Raw genomic sequence first — 17,884 nt, forward strand, 5'->3', positions numbered from 1 at the left:
AGCAGCTGGCAGCTTCGGTCACCTAGAGCCGTGTTTTTGCATTAAGCTCCATTAAAGGACATTCTGTTTCAACCAAGTTCATCTTATCTGCTCTGTAATAGGTTACATGTGTAATGAGAATGTCATGTATCATTTTCAAAAACCTGTTATGGACATGGTTGTGTAACTTTACTAACCACACTGATAATTTCCTCACAAAAACATGAATCATGTTTGCTTGGCAGTTCACTTCCCATAAAAACAGACTTTATTCCCATATATTGGATTTTTTTTCTCTCTTGTTTTTCTTGGGGTTGGTTAATGTTAGGCTAATCAGCCTGTAACAACCTTGTCACCATAGTAAGTTTTTCTGGATCTTATCAGAAAAATGAACACTAAATTTTTCCAGATATTCCTATTATGCCAAGATTTCCTTGAAGCAGCACCAGAGGGCTGGCACTCTTGCCCTTTCTTTTGGGATTCATGTGTCATTTTTCTGGGTGTGCTGGTTTTTATATGTTCTTAGGAAATGTTTCTTAATATCCCTTTTATGAGTCAATAATCTTGCAAACACATCTTTCTTTCCAAATGCAATCCTGAAATATTTCTTAATAGTTTATACCTTTTTAAATTCTCCTCTTCTAATAATACTCCTTATGCTTCCAAATACACAAGTGTTTTATTACCCATAGCCCTTACATGGAATTGGATTTTCCAAGGGCATGGATTTTCCCCTTACAGGTTTTGCTTCCCTGATGAAATCTCAGCACTTTCTAATTAATGTTGATTGCCATCTACTTTTGTCTTTCAATGTTAGTTCTACATGGTAATTTTTTCTTCTCAGTTGCTGACTTTGCTTTTCCAAGAATGGGTTTTCAAGTAAAGTTTTCCTCTTGCTTGATGGTAAAATTTTTGGTAAATGAAAAAAAATTTCCTGTAAATGTCTCTATTTTATTTCCCCTATTCACGTAAACCTTTTTCTCCCAAATGCGCTTTTTTCAGCTTTGGGGAAATAACTTTTTCAAAGCAGCATACGTGTGTGTAAAATACAGTTAAGGTTGCCACCTGTTTGCTTGGATCAATGGCAGCTATGAATATCAACCAAAACAGGTGAATATTGACACATGCAAGGACTCATCTGAATGAAAGTGAATGGCATTTCTAGCAGCGGATTTTAATGACAAGGAGCCTAAAATAGGCACTACCTAATTAATCTTGTGAGACATCCTTCTATTACTGAATACAGTGATGGAAAAGTGGAATTCTTGCCAGTCATTTGCGATAGTATAGACAAGCATAGAGTCAGTTGTGTTTTGATCCTTTTCAGAGGCGTCTGGGTCGTGGCCAAAATTCTTTTGGGGTGTTTCATACTCTAAAAATCCCCAGATCCAGGCTTTCTCCTGGCCAGAATTAAACATACTGTTTAACCATCGGTGTCCGTGGAGTTTGGCTATTTCCAGAGGGCCGCCTTCGAGGTTCTCTGGGTTCCTGTCAGTTACACCTGAGTTTGGTAAACGCGCCTATCCGGAAAAGAGGAGAAAACACCAAAATCCAAGCTGAAGCCGGGGCTCGGAGGTGGGATGAATCGACCGCCCGGCGCCCGCTTCCCAGGCTCCCGGGGCTCCCACGCGGCCCTCGGACCGGTCCTGCAGCTCTTTTGCCAGAAGGTGGAGCCCCCGCGCCGCTCCCGCCGCCGGAGCTGCCCCTGCCCACCCCGGGGGAGTGCAGCCCCTCCGCGGGACGGGGAAGAGAGCAGGCTGTCTGCCGGGCAGCCTCTCCGAGGGAGCGGGGAGAGAGCAGGGTGTCCGCCGGGCCGCCCCTCCGAGGCACCGGGGAGAGCAGCCCCTCCGCTGGGCAGCCCCTCCGACAGACCGGGGATAGAGCAGCCCCTGCGCCGGGCAGCCTCTCCGAGGGACAGGGAAGGGCAGCCCCTCCGCCGGGCAGCGCCTTCGCGGGGCCGGGGAGTGCAGCCCTTCCGCCGGGCAGCCCCTCCGATAAACCGGGTCTCGCAGCCCCTTCTCCGGGCAGCCCCATCGGCGGGGCCGGGGCGGGAACCGCGCTGCGCTCCGTGCGTGTGGAGCTCCCCCCACCCCTCCCCGCGCCGCAGCCGCGCCGCCTCCTCCGCGCCTTCCCGCCGGCCGCGCTGCCAGCAGCGGGGGAGGCAGCTGTGCGGGCAGGGCGAGGGAGGGGGGGAGGAAGAGGTAGGAGGGGAGGAGAAGGTGGAGGGCGGGGACGGGGCCAGCCCGAGGAAATCAAACGGCCCCGACATGAATTAGGCAGCGGCCGCAGAGGGGAGGGCCCCCCTCCCCCTCCGTCGGTCCCCGCACGGCGCCCGGCGGCGGCAGCGCCGCCCCGCTCGGAGCGGCGGCTCGGGGCGCGCACGCACACACGGACCGGCGGCGGCCGGGCGGGCGGGGGGGCCGGCAGATGAAGATGGCAATGTCTGTGATCCAAGCGTGCCGCAGCCTGGCGCTCTCAACATGGCTGCTGTCCTTTTGTTTCGTGCATCTGCTGTGCCTGGACTTCACCGTGGCCGAGAAGGAGGAGTGGTACACGGCCTTCGTCAACATCACCTACGCCGACCCGGCGGGCGGCGGCGCCGAGCTCCGCAGCGAGAAGAGCGAGTGCGGGCGCTACGGCGAGCAGTCGCCCAAGCAGGACGCCCGCGGGCAGGTGGCCCTGTCCGCCTCGCCCGCCGACCGCTTCGCCTGCGACCCCGGCACCCGCTTCAACGCCCCGGCGCCGGGCAAGAGCTGGGTGGCCCTGATCCCGCGGGGAAACTGCACCTACAAGGACAAGATCCGCCACGCCGCCGCCCAGAACGCCTCCGCCGTCGTCATCTACAACGTGGGCTCCAGCAACGCCAACGAGACCATCACCATGCCCCACGCAGGTGAGCCCCGCCGCCCCCGGGTCTGTCCGGAGTGGGCGGATGGATGGACGCCGTTTTCCAGCCCGCTCTGATGTCCCGTATCCTTGGGGAGCTGCTGGGAGAGAAGGTGTCCTCGCACCTCCTGACAGGGAGCAGGGTGGGCTGTGGGCCTCGCCGGGTGGTGGGTGCTCATTGAGGGGCCGGGGCGGGAGGGGGCACGGAGCACCTCTCTATTGCTGCCACGGCAAAGGATGGATGTGCTGCTAGCGTATCCGTAGCAATGCACGCCGGTGCTCCACGGGTGAAAAGTTTTGGACATGTAAAGTTTGGGTCTAGTCGGAGGAATGGTTGGGACGCTGAGCCCACTGCGTCCGTGTTTTGTTGTGTCCCGAGGGTCCTCTGGCAGGTGCTGTGTGGGATCGGGTGTGATCGAGACCTTCAGAGGAGAAGCGTAGTGGTGTGGTGCAGGCTTATCAGGAGGTGCAATTAAGCAGGGAACACGGTGTCCACTGTCTTGGCAGCGGTAGTGTAAAAGCTGTGAGATCGAGTGGGAAAGTCGAGTATCTGATTTGGTGAGAACATGAGATATTTTGTCCAGGACTGGGATGGAGGCGAGTGTTTCAGTCTCCCAGGTGAACGATCAGATGGAGTTAGTGCTTGCAGTGTCAGCACATGGGTGCTTGGCTCCCAACATGTGCTCGTCAGCTGGAACCAAGGCAAAATCCAGTCATCGGAAACAACCTAAACCTTGGCTTATGCCCACGAAAAAACCTGCACCGATTTTGTAACAGTGTTTGATCTGAAATAACGTTGTTTGAAAAATAGTTCTCCAGATTTATATTTAGGGACAGTGCTTTCTGCCAGGGGTCACTGGTCTGTTATACCAGCTGCCTATGCGTGGAGACAAAATGCCACCTATTGTGAAATCTCAGTTTGGTTTCCATCCAGTAACTAATCATGCCCAGCTGTTTCATGCCAGCAGAATCTCAGCAGAGTTAGGGGTAGATTGAAACACAGAAATGCTGCAAAACAGGATGTTATTCTAATGACATTTTAAATTTCCACAGTAAACTAGCTAGCATGGATGTGCCGAGAAGCAATTTATTGCCCAAGCATAGTGCTATAACGCTGCTGATGCAAAAGTAGTGCTTTTGGAACCACTTGTGTGCAGCCTCTTAGGGAGATTAACCGTTTATATTGAGTGAATTCACATTTCTTTGGTAGGGTTGGTGGAAGATGGGGGGTTTTTTAGTGCTTTCTTTGGGTTTGTGAGACAAGCAGCTCATAACCTCTTGAGCTTCTTAAAACTGTGCCTTATAACCTGCACATGGTTTGCTAGCTGTTCAGCTTATACTTCTTGCTACTTAAAGCATCACAGATTATATACTAAGCAGTATAAAGTAGTAGAAGCTTGGCATATTTACGCATCCTCAAAGTAAAGCCCAGGCTGTTCTAAAATTTAAGATGCAGCATAGCTTGTTCGCCTGTAGCGGGTTTCTCCAAAACTGCCAACATGTTGGATCAATTAATGGCTTGCCTGTTTCTGAAGTATGCACTAAGCTGTTTTCCCACACAAATGGTGTTTTATTAAGAAACAGTGGGAGTAAAAAATGTGTCTAACCTTTCAAAATGTTAGAGCTTTGGTTTGTTTTAAAGTTCTAAGATGAAGTAAGCAGGGAAACTTTCTTACTGAAAATGGCCTCAGATTTAAAAAATATGAACATTGTATCAATTATCGTGGGAGAATCTTCTTTCTGTCATATGACTCTGGAGGGTTTGTTCCGAGATTCCTTTCTGAGTACCGAATTGATACCCAGCAGTGAGATTGTACAGTACCACAGGCTGAAATGAAAGGAAACTTGCAGAAAATAATCTGAACTTGTGGAACATGATCACTGAGATTGGAGATCTTTGCTGATTGATTGGATGAGATTGTCTTCATTTTAAGGATTCTTGTTCAGCAAATTTGAGTAATGATCGTTGGGCTTACCTTAGAGAAAACCTGCCTTCTGCACACAGTCAAAACTTAGAGGAGTTTTACAGCCTCAGTCTGCTGGAACAGGAGGAAAAACAATTATTCTTAAATATTTGGCAAACTAGCAGGGATTCAGAACTGGATTTATCTTTACTCTCCCTCTGATACCACTGTTACGCTGCAACTGAGTGAATATACAAGCTGTGTAAAATTATGTCAGAAGTCAGAAACTTGCAGCCTTTGACGTCTGCTTGTTCCCAGTCTGAACGATAGCACAAGATTCAAGGGAAGAATGAATCAGGTTCTTGCTCTCTGAGTTCAGCAGCATCTGCAGTGCTCTGCCTACGCCAAATCCTGGAGTGGGAAGAAGAAAATTCCATCCTGGAAAATACTTGGAGGGTGAGAGGGGAGGGTGAAATATGACCTAAAAAGCAATTTAAAAGTCAAAAGAAATATGCTGTTACTCCTTTTTTTTTTTTTCCCTCTCACAGATTTTTTTTGAGGTTTCGTAGAAGCTTTAACAAACACTCTCTATACAGAAAAGTATATCCTGTTGCATAACTATGTGGATTCTGCTCTTACTATAGAACTGTTACTCCTAAGAGGTGTTTTATATACATTCTTCTCTTCTGTATGCTTTGCCTTCTTTTTCGTAACTGTTGTTTTATCTCTTTTTGCTGCTTTTTCTGCTTCTCTCACCCTCAATCTTGCTTCCTCATCTCTACCCCTGTGCTTCATTCCCCCTCTTGACCACATTGTTGTGCCACTTCATAGTGCTTTGCCCTAACTGCTTTCTTCCCAAAGCTCTCTTTCTCCTGCCAAAGATATTACCTCACGGCTCTATGTTTAATTATATTTCCTGTTCTCTGCTACAGTGCATGCCAATGACCCTTTGCTCATGTTGTGCCTCCTGATTTTAAAATCTGTAGGCAACTGTAGCAGGACTCGGTGCTTCAAGTTGAAGGAGGTTCATAGACCTCCTTCCCAGCACTCCCAAACCAAAACCAGGGTAGTGTTATGTCGAAGGTTGTTATGCAGATCTTAAAATGTGACTCTCTGGGATTTATTTATAGTGCACCAGACAGAACACACAAAGTGTGCTATTTGAACCGGTTCAGTCACCGCATGGAAAGCCTTTGCTTTCGGGGAGCTTGCACTGAGGTCACTGCTTGCACATCCAGAAGGGTGAGGTGGAGTTGTGACATCTGCATTCACAGGGAATGCGGAGCTCTGGGGTTCACCTGATAGGATGCACTCAGTTTGTACATCACCTGCTGCAGCCTTTTCAAACTGGCATCTTTATGTTTATTGGCTTGAAGTATGGCATAGGAGCTGTGAGTATGACTTCATTTGCTTTTTGAGTAAGTAGGTTTTAACTAGAGAAGGAACAAAAACTTCTAGAATTTCTATTTCAGATGCTTTGCATTTCTCCTAAATTAACTTTCCTGGCAGAAAAGTAGTCTGATAATATAGAGGATGTTCTTTTCTCTCCGTAAGAATAATCCATGGTGTTGGCTAGGGTTTCTCATTGGAATTAGCTGTCATCTAGGTTTGAAAAGGCCCTAGCCACTCTGTCTAATTTAATAATGTAATATTAATTTGAAGTAGTCTTACTACCTGTTGTAGCACATGTCCGTCCTAACATTTCCTTTGAGCTCTGAACAGATACAGTAGGAGAGCCTTCCAGAAGGTGATTCAAGGTGAGAACTCCCCTCTTTTCAGCTCTTTTTTGAGGGAACCTTACTTTGACCACTTCTAACTTAGGTGCCTGTCAGGTGCTTGGGGCTAGGGAGGAATGTTAACTGTGACTGTATATGATTCATATGGGGGTAAAAATCAAATCTGTAGTGTTCTCTACAGTTTGTAACATTCAGTTCAAATTCGGAGGTGCATCAGATTGTCTCACAGAATGGATATGCTTGTTATGTGAAGAAAATTTCATCCCATTTCATTTTGCACCAGAAGCATATGTGAGTCAGGCAGTTTCGCATTCTCCATATTCCGCTGCTTTTCCAGTGCATGCCATCACAAATTTTAAGTCATGTGCTGCACATATGACAGCCCTTTTGCAATGAAGGGCAGATGCCTCATTTTTTATAATTGCTTATACACTCTGGCAGCAATTAGCAGCTGTATCTTGGAGACATGAACCTAATCTGTGGTCTAAGAGGACTCTGACTTCTTCCCTCCCTCCTTGACCCTCAAGTGGAGTATGTGTGCACCAAATTGCATGAGGAGGGCATGGCCAGCCCATTGCAAAATGTGTCCCTCCGCACGTACTGCGAACGTGGCCAGCCTTAATTTGAGTGCATTCAGTTCAATAGCGGTTTCTTCCCTTTTACTCAGATTTTTGTTCCGTGATCAGTGACTAGTCTTGCCTTTTACGTAGTTTAAGATGTGTTAGTAGTAGTTTTGCCTTTGGGCCCCCCTGTAGATTTCTACTGATATGCAAATTAAACTTTTGAAGATTTCTCTCTTTACAGACTTAATTCAGCACTGTAGCTACATTTGTTTCTTTACTAAAACAATTGTTTTCCTAAACTTTTGTTTAATTCTAATGAGGAAAGTGTGCTGACAGCATTCACATTGAATTTACATATGGGTATGAGTGAATTAATTGAGGGCTGGCAATTTCAGGCTTCTGGGGCCTGCCATAATTGTTTTCTGTTTCAGGCACCCAAGATTGATTCCTAACAGAATCTAACTCAGTGCTGGAGGGAGATGGAGGTCAGCACATCTCTGAGGTTTATCCATTGGGGCATGGCTGTGGTGTGCTGCCATTCCATGATCCGTCATGGAAGCCTGGCTGTCAGCAGTTTTTTAAAACCTAGTTCTCTATGTTTATCAAAATCCAGGATTTATAGCGCTGGCTAGAACCAGCAGTAGTGGCAGCAAGCTGTCCCGCTGCGTTGGCTGGTGAGCCACACTTCTGCCTGCTAGCTCTGCTGTGGTGCAGTGCTAGGCTGCTCTACTGCCCGTGTGTTCAGCTGTGCCAAGCAGAGGGGGCACTTTGTGGTGTTTGGTAATACACCTAGCTGAATTAAAAGCAATGAATTTGACCTACAAGGACTAGAGAAATAATATTAGTCTCTGATACTACCTGGGACAGCCACTTCAGTGCTGGGGTACTGAGTTTTGTCAGATGAGAGGCTTTTTGCCTTGTTTAGTCTCGTGTCATCTTTCAGCCTCACAGCTGGTTTGTGTGTCTCCTTCAGAGCCCACTGCAGACAGCGCAAAGATGGTGAGTCCACTGACGTTTAGATCAAGTTGTAAGTGACAGCTTTTCCTACAAAGCCATGAAGTATTGATTTATTGGAGATGGCATTGATCCTCCAAGCTTACTGATTGCAAAAGCAGTTAGATTTCTGCACATCCTTTGGTCACCTGCAACGTTTGTGTACAGTGGTAATCATACAAGTGCTCTCTTCAGATCTCTGCAGTAGGAAGTGACACAGCAAGAAGACAATCTTCCTCAGGAACAAAGCTGTATCTGCATGGATGCTGACTGCTGCCTGTTAATCTGGAGTACCTCTTTGGTTTACAGTTTTTGGGAGAATGGCTTGCTTTTGATAAAGCAATGGTTCGTTCTAGTCCCATTGGTATTTTACCTTTAAAATGGTAAATGTTAGCTTGGGTCATTAGAATATCGTGGCAGTCTGTGGATAGTGTGGTAACAATTGTAGCTCACTAATTGATGCAGATGTATTTCTGTGTTGCCACTTCATGGGACATCACAGACCTCAGGAACATTTTCAGCAAAAGGGAGAGAAAGTTAGTTCAGTGTTGGCACTCTTAGAGTCTCTTTTCCTGGTAAGAGAGCAGCACACTTTTGACTTTTCTCATGTAAGGAAAGGCCTAAAAGAACCCATTATTTTGCTGCACTTGTTTGATGGAACTCATAGTGCATTGTCATGTGAGATGACTTGAGTTTCAAGTGACGTCTGCGGAGACCACGAGCCAGGCTGATGAAGAGTTAGATCTTTATGAAGGGATAACCCAACGACTTCTCCACTTCCCAATAATTTCTGCATAGCTAACCTGCACAGAAACAGCATTCATTTCAAGACAAGCCCCACTTCTGCCCTTTCAGCTGCATTATAGCACTAGTCACTTGATGACTCCTTTGGTACAGAAGGGGGTGAACAATACAATCATTGACTCACAGAAATCAGATATGGGAAAAATTGAGTAGTCCACGTAATCTGTCACTTTAGGAATGCAGGACTGCTTCCTTCAGTGTTACCATTCCTTACCATCACAGTGCTTTTTGCTTAGGAAAGAATTTTGGGTTGCTTAGAACCAAGTGCAGTCTGTGTAAAGGAGAACTTGTTGCTGAGGCAACAGATATAAAATGTGGGAGCATCTTAATTAATAATACTATGTCTTGCAGGAGTATTTAATTCTCAAAACTTCCACAAAGGCATAGCTGTGAAAGGATAAGGTTTAAAACCCAACTATATCCATTGTACCACACAGCTTAAGGGAGTTACATGGCAATTGTAAGAAGAAGGAAGTGGCAAAATATTTTGTAACTGTTTGTGTCCAAACAGGCTTTACTGTGCTGTCTTGATTCTACTGTGGGATGTCACCCAGGGTTTCATTTGTGACCAGCTCTCTCTCCTCATTTCAGTCTTCAGTGTTTTGGTTTCTCTGCAAAAGAAATCAAAAAGGTTAGGCCACAGGTCAGGTACTGCACAGTTTTACCAGGTCCTGAATGTGGATGAGCAGGGGTCAAGGACCCCTCAGGGTATCTTGCTTGTTCATGAGTTCATCATGCATTTGGATGTAGCATCTCAGAACATAATTTTATTAAGAACTAAAATTTTTCTTACCTGGAGGAGAAAAGCCAAACTGCTTAGGTGAAACTTCAACTTTTAAAACTTACTGTATTAAGTCTACCAACTTTATATCTACTGTCTGATGCACTGGACATGTTAGTGTAATTAGAAGTAATTCTTCAGCCAAGATAGGTTCAAAATTAGTGATTTAGGTGCTTACCACCCTGCTGGAAACAATGTTTTTTGGTGAAAAAACAGATGAGTGGAAACACCTCTTCTTTTACCAGTTCTAGTGGATGCAGAAAGGTTGTAAATATTGGTTTGCTTATGAAACAACAATTCTATATAGCTGTGTTTTACAAGAGAGGCTTAACAAGAGCATTCTTTAGTTTCTGTCTCCTCTTCAATAAATTATTTGAAATAAACCTTAGAAAACTGAACTGAGGAATGGAGACAATGAAAAGATTAAACTGTTTTATTGATATTCTACATCGAAGTATGAAAAGCTAGCATATTTGTTTCTTTGCTGCTTAAAGATATAATAGCTTTTTCAAATAATTGTTCATTTCTTTTCCCTCTCAAGAGTGACTTATAAATAACATTAATAAAGTGAAGTACTTGTTCATTTGCTTTTGACAGTATAATCATAGTGATATTCAATTATACTGCTAAGCCTAAGGGTCCGTCAGAATTTCAAACTCGAATTTGATGTGTTTAACTGTGTTTATGTATGTAATAGAGCCTGCTGTAAATTGGAAAAGTGGCCCATTTATTTTCAGTTTGAGAAAAAATTAGAGGGGAAAAAAATGTTTATCTTTTTAGTTCCCAAATCACAGAAATGCAAATTACAGCCATGTAACTCCGCAGAGTCCTGGTTTGATTACACCTTGTATACTCCTTTAACATAGACAGAAACATTACATCTGCGTAGGAACATAGTTCCTCCAGGAATACATGGAGTAGGGTGGGTTGGCAAGTGCTCCCTTGTGCTACACACTTAATGAAACATAGCATTTTAAAATTAATTTATTCTCTTGAACCTTTATCATGAGAGAGGACCCCAGCAGTGGGATGCTCCATAACAAAGCAGTTCTCTTTGTATGGTTTTCTACCAAGACAGACCCCTACTATTGACATATTTTTCTATGAACCATCATCATTTGTCACTGAACATTGGCTTAATTATATAGGATTTTATTCTTCCGCATAATTTGTTCCATACCTTGTGCTCTTCCTCCCTTTTTATATGCTCTTAGGTTTGCCTGTTACTGTTCAAGCCTCTCCTTACAAGACATCTTTTTTTTGCAAGTCATTGTAAGAATATCTCACTAGATAATTTATGTATTCTAAAAGGAATTATACATCACATTAATCTCTGGCTTACAGCTTCATATATCACACACCATTAAAATGTGCTCTTCTATTCGTTGCTTGATCTTGCAGTCCTTGTCAAAAAATTCATTTCTAGCGTGGTCGCTGTTACATTGCATTGAATGTGCCTGGCATTACACAGCAGCAGTAAGAATGAACTCAAAAGCCTAGAAGCTAGTTTCATCTTTAGTTAACATGGATGTCTAATCTTAAGATTGCTGTAAACTGTGTCAGCATTAGTTGAAGGTGTGTTGTGGGATGCCTAGGTTCAGACCCAGTACAATAAGCTGTACGGTTCTGTTGTTTTGGTTAAATTGATTTGTGGAGAACTTGAGAAGCATTTGCATCTAATTGCTACTGTCATACTAGCAGAGCATTTCCAGTTCCTCAGGATCAAAGCTCTGAGTGTCTAACAAGTTTCACAATAAAAGCTTTCTTGGGTTTTCCAATTATGCAGGAGTTCTCTATCAGTATCTGATAAAGATCGTTGTGGTTTTACATCCCATGATGCTAAAGCATTAATATGCTTTTTCCTTTTCCATTTCAGTGTTTTCTGGTAGAAGACAGAAATATATTTCTGCTTTTCCTTTGTGTTAGAGAATCTTAAACCTTTGTCCATATTTCTAGGACATGTTTGGGTTTGTACTCAGAAATAAATAAATCTTTGAAACAGACCAGTTTGATGCTACAATCACATTCATGATTGCTTCTCATACTTACACAGAATATGCTTTCCCCTCTTGTACCTTTTTAAGCTTTTATTACATGCTCATTGTCTCCTGGTTTTACTTGCCAGTATCATGTTCCTTGACAGAGGCAACTTTCCCAAGATTGTGTAATCTCTGTGCCTGGTCTCTTATTGCTCTTTATGTGCCCATGTCTTTGAAGTACCATCTGCTTGTCTATCAAATTCATACCTTTGCTAAATACTCTTTCAAGACTTCTCATGCAGGAAAATGAGGAGCTGTCTTATTAGAATACATTATGTCTTGTTATAATGCTGCCTTTGATGTGTTTGTCTTGCCTTATTTTTCTTTCAATCCTGTATCCTCTTTATTTTCTTCTTAGTTTTTTCTCTCTCTCTTTTTTTTTTTTTCCCTCCTTTACTATCCATGCTTCCAATAAATCTTCTCTTGGACTTCTCACCCTTTTTTTTCTTTCCTTCTTCACTTCTCTCTTTATATGTTCTGAACCTGGTTTTCATCTCCTCTGTTTTTATTTTTTTTCTTTTCCTCTCTGCCCACTCCTTGCTAGGTTGACAAAAGTAGGTAAAGGCTATTAGCTTTGTATACAAAGTTGACTGGAAGATGAAGCAGAGCAGGATTATTGCCTTTTGATTGTTTTTCCTTTGCAGCTGACTCTGGGTTTAAAGAGCATCTGCTCTCTGCTGCACAGGGTGGGCTTGGAGGAGAGGGACACCAGCAGCTGGGCATAGCACATTTGCTATGCATAGAAGAGGGTTTGTGCTGAACACTCCTAAGTCTTTTTCCTGAATTTTTAAAAGACTAAATTATGATCTCCTCTTTGAGAAGGGGCAGATTCTTCTCTTTCATGCCTTTATGGAAGAAGATTAAGTTTCCCCTCATTGGGTGCTAGAAAAACTGATGGGAAATTTTTCCATAACTGTTTAACTTAGGTAGGGAAATGGATTTTCAACAAAAAACTGTTTTGGAAAGCTTTTGTTCTCTAGAAAAGATGTCTTAGAGGTCTGAGTTTTAATAAAGATTTTATTTTCGTAAATATTTAATGTCTCAGAATTTCAGGTTCAGGAACAGTTTGGGTTCCCTTTCCCTTTTTTTGATGATATATTACATTTTAATCAGCTTCTACCAGCTTTAGACACTAGTTCCCCTCCAGAGCACAGACCTGCCTTCTTCCCAACTCATGTTACACTTTTCCAGGAATCAATGCATGCATTTGATCACAAGTATTATTTAAAGAAATTGACTGCATGTTTGCAATGCTGAGGTTTTTTTCCCTGTGATGGTGTGACAACAGCTTTCTGTCTTCCCACAGTGCGGTCCCTAAGCTATAAGACTTTTGGCTCTTGTTGTGTGTCCTTACAGGCAGGCTCGGCATGACTTCAGCACGAGACACACGGGAATGATATGAGATAGAGATTGCCCTCATAGACAAAGGCATAACAAGGATCAGTAGTTGTCAATGGAAGTGAGACAAATTCAGGCTTGTAGTAAGATGCAATTTCCTAAATGGTTGTCCATACCTTAATGCTATTTGAATGGGATTGGACAGCTCTCTAAATGTCAAATGCTGGAAAAAATTACCCCATTCTCTGGGAAAATTATGGTAGTATGTGTATGAGGCAGGTTGGAGAAAGTGATCATGGTAGTTCTTTATGGTTTTAGGGTACCTCTGGAACTACTACTCAGCTCTTTTCCACACCTGGAGACTCAAAACAGCTGAGGCAGAAGCTCTGCACCGTGGGCAAGGGTAAACCCTGTGTCCTGAAGCATCAGCTTTTCAAGACAGGATCTCTGCAAAGACCTTAGCTGGGTAACAGTGATGATGAACTAATGCCAGCCTGTTATCTCTTTGTGACTGTTGCTCATAGGAGAGGAAACTGCAAAAAAAAGGCACTTGCAAGAAAAACATAGTCTGAACCACTTCTATTTTTTGTGTCTGACGGTGGCTAACAAATGCAGAGGGCTGCCTGTAAGCCTCCACAAAACAAGCATTTGCTAGAGCATCTGTCTTGCATCATGAGAGAAGTTGAAAGCATTTCTCTTCCAAAACTTTTATTCAAATGTTGAATGCCAGCAGAAGGGAATGCTGTGATTGAGTACAACCTAGTGTAACAAAGCTATCACAGGTGAGGATGAAATAGTTCAAAAGGCAGTGAGACTGTCATTCACTTTGCCAGAGAAACAGCTAGAATAGCCACTAGATGAAAGTCATGTGAATGAACCTGAATCCTGGAGAGGTGAATTAATGTTGATGAAAAAATAGTATCCACCGAAGTAGCTTGTGACCCCTCTGGCATCATCAGTGGGAAGACATTCTTCCTCTCAGAGACCCTGAAACTTCTTTGACTAATCCATACATCTTAATCCTCATTTCAATTCTGCATTGACTCTGATTTCTCACTGGTACTTACTGTCATGATCTTTGACATTTTCTTGTTTGCTGCTTCACTGCTGTTTGTCCCAGTCCCTCCTTGGAGCCTTTACAGGTGGTGGCAGCGTTCCCTGAGGTGATGAGGCTCTTGGTCAGCTTATGCTCCAGTTTGAGCATGAACGTTTTCTAGTTGCCTTTAGCATTTTTGCGTGTCGGTTGGTGTTTGAGAAAGGAGCATTGTATTGTTCACAGAGAGCTGCCCAACTGGATCCACAGGTGAATTAGATAAAGCTACCAAAGAGCTTAACTGTACATGAAAGTGTTGAGTTATGTCTAAGCCAGTCAGGATTCTGTAGTGCATATTGATTCTTCAGGGAACTCATCTGTCATCTTCACTCCCCTGACCTACTAACCCCTGCTTAAGAAACTACACCGGAAAATTTCTTCTTTCCATGTTTTGGCTTGTGGGTTTTTTTTTGTGTGTGTGTTGTTTTTTTTTTCTTCCTCCCAATCTAGAGACATCATCTTTTCTTTATCAAAGACCTAGACACTAGACAGCCTTTTTTCCCACACTTTTTTTTTCTACCCTACTCTACTAACCAGAACTTATTGAGATGCAAGTTATGAGACTCCATAGCCAATTTTTGAGAGAAAATTATGACTCTGTAACAGTTTGTTTCTGAAGTTTCTAATGGTTGTTGGTTCAAGGAAAATTTTGGTGCTAGAGAATTGATATTTATCTCGTTTCTAAATATACATGACATCACTTCTTTCTGTGATAATTAAGGGCTTCATTCCTATTAAATAATTTATGTAACCATCTTTCTACTATTAGACTTACGGTAAATAACAAAGCAAGCACTGAATTTTTAGTATTGAATATCTTCTGCTGAGTATCTTGTACATTTTCAGTGTAGAGTCAGTTCTTAGTTCTCAACCATTGCTCTGCTAAGTCAGCACAGTGATTGCTGTTGGTCTTTTTGTGTCCACAGACCAGGAATATTTTTTGCCAATGCAAAGATAACTGCAGATTTTATCACAAAGCTGTTGTCTTTGGCTCTGACTAGAGCCAAATCTGTCGTGGATTAGCCTGCAAAACAGGAGGTACTGTGTATATGTAAAGCAATAAACTGCTTGGTGGTAATGGTAGCAGGGAGGCAATTCTAACTGTGTCTCACCTGGACTAATATAGAAACTCCTAAAATCTCCTACGTGCAGATGAAACCCATACTTAAAAACCACTTCTCACTTTACTAAGGCTGTGATTTTGCTGCCATAAAACTCACTAGTAAGTAGGTATTTTAAAATTTTAGATTAGACATTATTTCTAATGTCTGAATTACATTAAATTAATTTGAAGAATGCTTGATGTCCCAGTTCAGGACAGTGTTTGTACAGATGGTTATAGTTAAGCTCACGATTAATTCTTGCTGAGTATGGGCCAGAAGTTGAGCACCTTCACTAAAAGTCACTGAAAGTGGTTTTGTGAGAAAGTGTCATCTATTAAAGATGCAGAAGTGTCTGATGCAGTCCAGAGGCTTATTACTAAGAATGTTACTGTGGTCATCCTGGATGAATAGTTAAGGTCCTCACAATAAGGCAGTTTTTTATATAATTGTAAAGATAAGATACATATACTTTATATATTTCATAAAACAGGTGCTTTATAAATACTTATTAAGAAGAGATGCTTTAATTATATTTTGTTTCCCCCCACAGTTTGGCTTTCTGGGTTATCAGGCATGTCTGCATCACAGTAAGAATATGTCACCTTTCAGTGAACACTGTGCCACTTCCATTTGTGGAAGAGTTGACCACCCAAACCCTATAAACCCAGATGCTTTCTATTCTTCACTGTGTTTTATTTGATGTCTGTTACCAGTGCATGCAGAGGAACAATCAGAGCTGTGAGAAGCGTGGATAGCTGGTTAGTTATTTGCAGATGGCTTAGAGATATACATCAACCAGTCATTTGTACTTGCTAGGTGAGCTAGAGGAGTTCATGTAATTTAGAATAGACACACAGCATTTCTTGCTAATCAGGGTGTTGCCTAATTTGGAAATACATACTCTAAGGCCAATCTGATACACAGCAGCTCCAAAATTCACACCCATTCCAGTTTGGGAGTAATTATTGTAATGTTTTGCAGATTTGATTCCAGCAGATAAAATTTTTCGTCCTCCCTTGTGGCTTTATCAGTCTGTCAGCTTCATTTTGCTTTGAGAAATTCAGGAGAGGTTTCCTTGATGTCCCCAGTGGTACTCAAGACGTAACTTTCAGCCACAGTTGCTTGGGTTGTGTTGAGAGGGTGCGAAACTGTAGCCAAGGAGGAGGGAAATGTAAAATTAACACACATTCCTCCCTTAGACATTCCTAACTAGCTAACTGCCATATTTAGTTAAAGGGATCTGCCTGGAAATAATGCAGTACATACTTTTATTAACCTTTAAGTATGTATGGGTGCCCCATGACAACTGTTGTAACACACAGCAAGACTTGCTAGGCAAATGTTAATGTAGGATATGCAAGTATTGATGAATACCTGAGGTGACTCAGTGGTGTCTTGAGTGCTCTGCAAATTTGTATTTATCACCACAAGCCTCAAAGATGTTCCATAATCTCAGTGTGAATGGCCTGCAGTGGGGTAGAGGTGATTAGTATCCATATGTGAGTGCTGTGCTTTTCGTAGGCCTGGACCCCTAGTTTGCCTTCTCCTGTGTCTTCTTGTTTAATGAAACAGAATTGGAATCCATCCGTCAGCGAATTGCTGCAGGTTTGATAAATTCATAAATAAACCTGGTATTGATGCTGTTATCCAACAGTTGTCTCCACTTGTTGGCAAGAGTTTCAGGGTCTGAGAATGCATTAAGTCTTTATTAAAGTGCTCCATATTAAGTCAATTTAAAAAAAAAAAAAACACACACACACACACAAAAAAAAAGACACACACAAAAAAAACCACAACCAATTTCAATTTGGTTTCCTTTTAATAATGGCAATGTCCCTATCACTGAAATGGATAATATCAACAGCATGTAAGCACCCCCAGGCTATAGCAGTGAAGAGGTTGTACCTTCTTCTTTGAAGGGATGCTGCACTGTGCAGACTTGGTGTCATGAAAACTGAAAGAATATGTGACGTTTTAAATAGGCGGATGAATTCTAAGTCCACGTCTCTAGCTGCTTTGAAGAAGCACACAAAGGACTTGGTTGGGAAAGTCACAAGAAGTTCACAGGGAAAAACCTCTCCGGTGCCAGTATAACGATCTCAGTAGTTATTACATGGAGTATTGGGATTAGACTGGGCTTTAAGCTGACTTTTCCCAGGCCATACTTTCCTCATGGAGGCTGCTTTTCAGATAAGCTCAGGTCTGATTTCTGAACTTTCAGGTTAGTCACCATTTAAGAGTCTCCAAAGATCTCATTTCATTTATTTATTTTTTAATGTTATGAAGAGAAAACCAGTAACTGTCCTGTAAATTCCATCTTTCCTTTAGAAAAAAATCTTTCCTTTAGAAAAAGCATTATGTGTGCTGATTGCCAGCAATGCACTTACCTATGCCACTAATTTGTAACCTCTACTTCTGAAATCCTAACCATGCTGAAGTCAGTGCCAAACCTTCCTACGGATTTCACTGTCAGGTAGTTAAACTAAGAAAATAAATACCTGAGCTCATTGTATCTTCTGTTGCCCTCATAGTATTAAACACATTTTCCTGTACAGAAGAGCCCCATTCATCACAACCCAAAAGATATAATGCCAGTCTTTCACTAGCAGTCAAAGTGAAGTATTAGTAGTCAGCACTTCATGTGAATTGTTTACATCTATTGGAT

The 17,884-nt window shown here is 42.7% G+C and overlaps 1 protein-coding gene across 1 annotated transcript in view; it reads left to right on the forward strand.

Moving 5' to 3' along the window:
- The first annotated feature begins 2,169 nt into the window (after positions 1 to 2,169).
- The window catches only part of RNF150 (ring finger protein 150), a 109,971-nt gene continuing 94,256 nt past the window's right edge, over positions 2,170 to 17,884 (forward strand). The window contains exon 1 of the mRNA XM_027885693.1: positions 2,170 to 2,872. Coding sequence (XP_027741494.1) covers positions 2,407 to 2,872 — 466 coding nt within the window. The 5' untranslated portion in view covers positions 2,170 to 2,406. The remainder of the gene's footprint in view (positions 2,873 to 17,884) is intronic.

Source organism: Empidonax traillii, unplaced genomic scaffold, assembly GCF_003031625.1.
Source record: "Empidonax traillii isolate 1590-97213 ecotype Southwest subspecies unplaced genomic scaffold, ASM303162v1 scaffold170:size2694500, whole genome shotgun sequence".
In the NCBI taxonomy this organism is placed as follows: domain Eukaryota; kingdom Metazoa; phylum Chordata; class Aves; order Passeriformes; family Tyrannidae; genus Empidonax; species Empidonax traillii.